Below are 8,540 nucleotides of genomic sequence, written 5' to 3'. Positions count from 1 at the left end.
TATTTTGCCAGAAGCAAAAGAGAGAAAATCCATGGTATCAAAAGCTCCACATCAAAAAGACAAAGAAGTAGGCTTAGCTTGCCCTGCATACGAAGTGAGAGAAACTCCTAAGTGAAGGAAATTCTGGGTGGAGATGGAGACTAAAATGAACAACTGAACCAGCTACCACAAATGAGAAAATGTCTACAAAGAAGGGAGGTTGCAACAGAGAAAGTCATATTGGAAGGGTCAAGTACAAGCCAAACATATATAGAGTAATGGAATAATAGGCCTCATCAAGAATGTAACTTCTGAGGAAAAAACTACCAAACTCAATGAAAAAATATGGGGCCCTAGCCAGAAGAAATGGGAAGAAATGAGAACCAAATGTTCAACCATTGTGGACTAACAAGAGGAAGTGAAAGGTGGGCAGACAACTCGCAACATGGAAAAAGTGTCATCTAGTACCAGGAACAGCATCTACCAGTGAGAGAGAAACTGCCACCATAACTGAGGAAAAACACAATTTGTTCAAGTAGGACAGACTGATATTTGACCAACAACATACCATATTCATGGGAACAATAAAAAAAGATGAGAGCAAAGACCCAGAGTGGGGTTGAAAAATCACTACAACATTTGAAACAGGTAAAGTGAAGAGTAGAAGTACAGGAAAAAAACCCTGAATCCACTAGCACACAAAGTTGGAAAGCAGAGCTCCCACAGGACCAGAGCTAAGGGGTGGACCTAGAAACAAATTAACTCTACAGCCCACGAGCTATATCAGAGAATGAAGAAGGCAAAAGTCAAAGTAAGGCAACCTGATAAAGGATACCCCAGAAACAAAGATGATAGGGTTGTGACGAAATGCCTCTAAATGAAAATTATGCATGAGAATGAACAAAGAAGGGAGTAAGATATAAAAATGATTAGAAGGAGAGAATGAAAAATAGCAGAACAGAGTCAAATAATTGAGGTTCATGCAACACAGGAGCCAGAAATTGAGAAAAAAAATTCCCCAAAAAAAACCAACAAAAGACATGCCAGTAGAATCCACACAGTGAAGGATGGAAGATGGAAGCAAAAGTAAGCATGGAAAAAACTGCAGTGAAACACTCACAAGATGGAGGCAGGCTCAGCTGAAGTAACAGAAGCAGGAGGTCATGAATATTGGATCCAAGATCAAAATGGAACCAACCATGTGGTGCACAATAGAAGTAATACCAATGACTGTCAAGAGTGTTTCCATCTGCCATTATGGTATTGGATTACTCCTGTGAAGGAGTGTCAAACACCTTGAAAGATGTCAGAAATGTTGAAACATAAATGCATAATCCAGTTAAACCAATTAATTAATGCCCCTTTTTTGTTTTGTTATCACTAAGAATAAAAATGAGTCAAGTATCACAATGATGCACAGGCCTAATGATGACCTTTAAGAACAGTGGACAAAACACACATATTGGATTACACAACAAAAATATACAATTGGATATGTCACCAAAAGTACAAAGCTGTTAAAAGAAAATCAAATTGAAGAGAATTTCAATGAAAGTTCTAAGTGATAAGTTTCAAATTTAGTACTGCTATTTCAGATAATTAAGAAAATTAAGATAAAAATAGACTACATGAAAAATAGTAAAGAAAGTTTAAAACAATATGTGCAAAAATTCCAGTAAATATTATGAAAAGACATATCTGAAGAGGAGCAGTTATGAGTCTGTATTCACATACTAATGTTCATGGAGATTCCTGAACATGAAGTATATACTGCCCTCTTGTTGGTGGAGGGCTGTAGTCTAATAGCTATAATCATAGGCTGGCACACTACACATTACATGTTAATGGCGGGAGCTTTGTTTATGCAGAAACATACATGGCAGTGCACTTGAGGTAATAGCTCTGTGTGGTGCTGAGGTGAGTAGCATTTCTGAATTCATAATTTATCTGTAAATGTTACTTGTATTTATAACAAAAAAGTAAAACTTTTACAAACAAAAATATAAGCTTGTAAACTTTCAAGTCATTTTAAAACTTACTGACTGAGACAAAAGAAGTCCAATAACCTCAGGAACATTAGGGTCTGCCAAACTTGGTCCAGGATCTTCTTCCTTAATAGGATCATCAACATCTCCTACATCTGTATCATCCATAGTTTTGTAATTTTTCTAAATCATCCCTAAAAATTAAAGTTATTTTTATCTTTTATACACACATAAAAAAATCAGTTTTTAATAAACATTTAATACATAAATACTCTGGAAAATAAGTAACATATTATACACAAAAAGCAATATACAGACACATTCATTTCTTTCCCAAAGCCCTTCTACTGCACTAAAAAATTATTTATACTTAAGCTTTCTTTTCAACAAATAAAACATACAAGTTTTGATATTTAATGAAGTAGGAGAATTCACAAAGGTTTTTTGTAAATAGTAAGATTACAATACTTATCATCAAGGGACAGTTAAAAATTACATCTTTGCCTCCATCACATTTCTTAAGACTTTTTTAATATATGTTGAATGCATATATAATAGATATTGTTACAACAGCGGAAGTCACGTGACGCTAGTAACACGTCATGAACTTCTAGAAAAATCCTGCCCCTTCTTGAAGTATTTATGTATATAAGACCGGTAAGAAGTGACGGCAACAATGTAAGGTAATTGAACTGCAGACAGAGAGAGAGAGAGAGACTGACGATTGAGTCGAGCACGTGAGTCGTTCGTTGTGAATTATAGCGTGACTGTGGAAATTAAGTGTATTGCAAAGTTGTATTCAGAAAGAATAAACCAGTTTTATTTAAAAAAGGACTTGTGTCACTAAAGTTTCATTGGAAAGAAATTATACGGGAAACAAACCAACGACCAGAGACGTAACAATATGCTCTCCTCCCTTTAGAACATTGGGTCATTTGTATTACCTTATAGTAGAATAAGAGTACATTGAATGTTATAGATGAGCTATACTCAAGCAAGCTAAGTAGTAAGATACTTAGGGAATCTCAAAATAATTTCATTAATGATAATTCAAACTAAACTTGCATTATGGTAAGGGAGTTTATTAAATTGGGAATAAGCAAATGAACAGGATAACAAGGAGAATGGAAAACAAATTTAAGGCATAAGTTAAATAACAGTTTTATAGATAAGTATCAGTCTTAAAGATAAACATAGTAGATTCAAGAATAAGCTTAGTTATTATTTTAATATTAGGTATATTGCAAACAAAAATGATGACCTCACGGCTCAAGTTAAAATGGAAGTATACATATAATATCTATAATGAGAATTACTGAAACTTCATTAGGTATGGAGAACATTAATAACAGGAATTACTTTAAAATTCCACATTATTTTATATGCCAGATATTTTAAAAGATGGTTTAATTGTTAAATGTTTCTGTAATCTAACATACCATATGGACAACATATGCTATGTTCTTAAACACCCACCCCTAAGGAAAAGCAAAAATTAATTTTAAACCCACCATTTATTGTTCAAGAATTCATCAATTCTCTTCTCAAATTTGTGTAATGTTCTGACCTCCAATACTGCCAATGGCAGTTCATTCCATAAAATAATCATGGTTAGAAAAATAAAACTGCCTTAACTGGATCATGTATTTTTTTTTTTTCTAAATCTTAAATCTTTGTCTTTTTGTCATCAGGATACAACACAAAAACTTCAGAAGTCGTTATCCTACTGATCCCCAAATAATTTTGTAAACTTCATTAACATCACCTCTTAGTATTCTTTCCCGGGAAATATTAAGAGATCTTATTAACTCCTTAGTGGTAAGTTTAAAGACTGAGAGATTAAAAATACACAAAACACCAAAACCAGACAATATTTGTCTCTGGATTTAAGTGGATGTTAAAGATCAGGTATAAGTGCTCTCTCTTTTTAATTTTTTGGTATGTCAACAAGCAGTGTTTGAAGATTGTAGAGATGCTAATGTTACTCCTAGTTCTGAAATGGGGTGATGAGTCACCCTAGAAATCATAGGTCAACTAGTCTTACTTCTGTAATGGGAATAACTTTAAAAGTCTAATAAATAAAGTTTTTTCAAAATCATTAAGTCTAAAACAAAGGCACCTGGAAACAGTGAAATTAAAAAGTAAAGCTATAAATGAAGGCTTGAGCCAGCCCCTTCCACTAGTATGAGCCATAGCACACAAACCAGTCTTGTGATACATAGTATTAAACACTAATTTCATTTGGCATTGGCTTCATGTATTTTTGTACTGGTGTCCTTACTCAGCTGAGCCCTCACCTGCAGCATAAAGATGGTAAAATTGAAATGGATGCTAAATTCAAATCATTCTTAAGACTACTTATCCATTTAAGCTCATTCTACCTGAATTCCTCTACCAAATTTCAATGAAATTGGTTCATCCAGTTTCTCACAATAAGTTATGGCACCAGACAGACAAATAGACAACTCTGTTTTATATCTGTATCTACACATGTATATAGCAGATAAATAGAAGAGTCAGAATGTATTCACTAAACAGAAATATTGTCTTATTTATCTCTTAACTGTTTTCAAGGGTGTTATCTGGATCATTAAAAGGGTATGGACTTGGTATATTTAGATTTCCAAAATGTTTGTGATAAGGTGCCATACTGCAATTATCTAAGAAAATCATATCAGAAAGGGCTAGAGAAAGACTAGTTAACTTAACTCTAGTGTAGCTAGGTGAGAGAAAGACTAGTTAACTTAACTCTAGGGTAGCTAGGTGAGAAAAAGACTAGTTAACTTAACTCTAGGGTAGCTAGGTGAGAGAAAGACTAGTTAACTTAACTCTAGGGTAGCTAGGTGAGAGAAAGACAAGTTAACTTAACTCTAGGGTAGCTAGGTGAGAGAAAGACTAGTTAACTTAACTCTAGGGTAGCTAGGTGAGAGAAAGACTAGTTAACTTAACTCTAGGGTAGCTAGGTGAGAGAAAGACTAGTTAACTCTAGGGTAGCTAGGTGAGAAAAAGACTAGTTAACTTAACTCTAGGGTAGCTAGATGAGAGAAAGACTAGTTAACTTAACTCTAGGGTAGCTAGGTGAGAGAAAGCAAAAAGTTATTGATGGAACCTGTCAAACTGGACATTTGTTACTAGTGGTATGCTACCAGGGTCAATCCTTTGGTCTTTGTTTTTTTTTATTATTTACATTAATGATATTGATAAATGCATAATTAGTAAACTCTAATAACAAGATTAAGCTATTGGATATCTCTTAATTGCATTGAGTATGCTTGGCACGGTCCTACAGAATGACTTGGATCAATTTGCAAGTTGGCAAATAATTGACAAATGGCTTTTCATCATACTATTAAGGGTAAGGTAATGCATTTGGGTTATCATAATTTGGATCACACAGTTAATATATATGGGAATCCATTCAATAAAATGACTGATGAAAAGAAACTTGTAACAGTGCTATGTTGCAAACAGAATTTTAGTACATATTTACACACATGTTGATTGCAAGACAAACTACATAACTTTTTTTTTATATAAATCATTAGTGAGTCCTCACTTGTAATATTGTGTGTAGTTTTGGTCTCCTTATCTAAGAAAGGCTACTTACTGGAAAATGTTCAGAGGAGGGTTACTAGGATGATTTTAATGACAGAAAGATTATCTTATGGGATCAGGGTAAGAGGTGATCTTCCTGAAATTTACAAGAATGTCCAGGGTGACTGACATGATAAAAATCTTTATAACTTTGAGGTGTATTCTGGAGACAAGAGAATAAACATTCCATATTTTAATAACATAAAAATGTATCATCTTGTCCTAATGTAGTAAAAAAAACAACTAAAAAAATCACTAAACATGGTAAGCTCCAATTAAGGCATCTTTTTCTAAGAGAATGATTAGCTTATGGAATGAGTTGCCAAAAGGCTGCCATATTATGAGAATTTAAGAGGTGAACATATAATTTCTAAAAAATAAAATACAGATATAATATGTTTACTTTTTCTTAGGGCACAATCTTGAAGGACCAGATGGTTCCTTGTTGTCCATAATTGTATGCTCCAAAAAGTATATTTCATGTATAATATTTTCTTAGAATCAAACCATTCTGTTTTTCAATAGTTTCTTTAAAACTCATATCTAAAGTTTTGTTCACAGAGTCAAGAAACAAGTTTTTAGAAACATTATAAAAACATGGGGGAAAAAAACTATGTTATCAATTACTCTAACATGGAAATACAAATAATCTCACTACCAGTACAAAATTTCTCATGTTAAGCATAAGATACATTTTGACCACTTAGAAAAGGATTACAACTATAATTGACAAGCATTAGAAAAAAATGTATCGCTAAATAAAAAAAACTATGTAGGGCTGGCTACTGAACTTGTAAAAAGGAACCAAACAAGATAGGGATGGAAGTGAACATATCACTTGATCCGGCTAATAATTACATAGCAGACTAAGCTGTCTTGACTTTACATGGAGAATAAAATCCCTACATTTCGTCTATCAAAAGCTTGGTGTTTGAATAGAATCTCAGCTTTTATCATTACATCTTTCCTTTAGTTAACCTTAGAATACTACTTTTATGACTATTTTACAATAGAGTAACATTTTATGATTGAAAATTCTGGTTCTATTTGTTTTGCCAGTAATGTAATTTTTTTTCTCCTTCACTTCATAGATAGGGGTTGGTTCCCTAAAGACATAGATTGTATCATGTTCAAAGCATTGAGTATTCTACATGTTATTCATCTATTATTGGCTGGTTATTCCTGTTTCACCCTGTAGTTTTTAAAGGAACACCAGATTTCTGTAAGAAAGCTAACTTTAAAGTTAATAATACTTTTTTACACTAGAATTATGATTTTTTTTCAAGTTTGCATAGAATAATAATAAAATAAGTAGTCAAAGATCATGAAGACTGTTTTGCTCTATCAAATGATGATAAAATTATAGTTACTGCAAGAATTAGATAAGCACTAGGTCTGTTGAAGAAAGATGATGATGAATGAGAACAAGAAATCTGTTTAGTCTATCCATCAGTTTTCGACTTTGGGATGCTCTAGATAGATAAAAAGCAGCATATATAATGGATATAGAGCAACTATGCCAAATAGCTCTTCATATCTAGCCTCTGATCCAAGTGCATTTTGTATTGCTTTAATAAGGGAATCCATGCCACCCCTACATAGTGCTAGTGCACTCTCTGATAAACTGCAAAGAAAAGAAAAAAGCCTTTTCTATAACTATAAATCATAACTATTACACAAGTACAAGATAAGTCATCACTCTTACTCTTAGTGGTGAATTTTTAACTACCTTGTTCACATGCAGTCCCAAAATATTTATTTATAAACCTAGTATACAAAGGTTATCACTCTTTTCAGCAAACTGTTTTATTTCATATAATTAACACTGTAGTGTATCACACTGTCATGGTATGACTGTTACATCTAACTTTCTACTTGAACTTATGACTGTTGGCAGTAACTAATATGTAAGAAGTATATTATTTGTACTTCTAAGTTTTAGTAATAATAATAATTCTAGCATAGTATTACTACTAGTAGTGCTAGTACTATTAGTAATACAATTACTACTTGCCACTAACGAAATTTAGTAATATTACTATTAGGAGTCCAAGATATAGGTTTCATTATTACCATTTTAATACTAACAAAAGGGGCAGAATTAGTATAACTGCACTACTACTACTATATTATTGTGTTAATACAATAAAAATAATAATATTTATTACTAAATATTAGTACAGTAGTAGTAGTACTACCACAAAGCAAAATTTAACCGGGACATTGATTCTATTTCTGCCCACAGGTATCGGTTTCGCACAAAATGGCGTCTTGAGAACTGGCATGATATCAACTTTTGTTTTAAACGCGACATCTCTCAATGTTTATTAAAATATAAAAACAGGCGTGTTGAGTAAATTAATATACATTTAGTCTGAGCATCAGACACACTCAACCTTCTCTGTATCACTCAATACAATCGTGTCTGATGAAGTAAAGAATGTTGGGAAAATTTTACAATGAACACTGGGAACTTACCTCGACCACGATGCAAAGCGAAACAAAATGGCCTTTAGAGATTCGATCTATAGAGTGGGAAGTACACGATCGGATGAGCCAGTGCCGTGAATGACGAATACGTGATACGTATGCTTCTGTTTGGGGATAACAGTGCAGGATTGAACAAAAACTAGAAAAGTGGGGATTCTAAATCTTGATGATTGTGCAAAAAAGCCATATTGGTCAACATCTGAAATAGTACGCTTAATTTATAATATTTTATACAAATTTAAATAACATGAGGAAATCTTTGTGAAAAAAAAAAGTATACAAAAGTTGATTAAACAACTCTCATTGGAACAATTTGTTTGACTTATTTTTGTTGCTCTAATTGGCCATTTTTTTCTTAACTTGCACTTATTATGAAATTAATATATTTTATTTTGCAGCAATCAACATGCAAGAGAGCAGTTTTTTTTATACTTTGCATTTTGTTAGCAACTTTTATTATACGTCAATGAGAAAAATAAATAAAGAAATAAG

General features: G+C 32.7%; 1 protein-coding gene across 8 annotated transcripts in view; it reads right to left on the bottom strand.

Annotated features, from left to right (window-relative positions):
- The window catches only part of LOC106462490 (zinc finger protein 76-like), a 45,091-nt gene extending 36,870 nt beyond the window's left edge, over positions 1-8,221 (bottom strand). The window contains exons 1-2 of one of the 8 annotated variants that reach the window (XM_022389991.1): positions 8,037-8,221; positions 2,019-2,158 (exon numbers count right to left, since the gene is read on the bottom strand). In XM_022389991.1, the coding sequence (XP_022245699.1) occupies positions 2,019-2,132 (114 nt within the window). In that variant the 5' untranslated portion in view covers positions 2,133-2,158; positions 8,037-8,221. The other 7 variants (XM_022389997.1, XM_013922429.2, XM_022389974.1 and 4 more) reach the window with 7 other exon arrangements.
- Between the last annotated feature and the right edge of the window lie 319 nt (positions 8,222-8,540).

The sequence above is a fragment of the Limulus polyphemus genome, unplaced genomic scaffold (genome assembly GCF_000517525.1).
Source record: "Limulus polyphemus unplaced genomic scaffold, Limulus_polyphemus-2.1.2 Scaffold46, whole genome shotgun sequence".
NCBI classification, from domain to species: Eukaryota; Metazoa; Arthropoda; class Merostomata; order Xiphosura; family Limulidae; genus Limulus; species Limulus polyphemus.
This window is presented reverse-complemented; position numbering and strand designations above follow the sequence as displayed.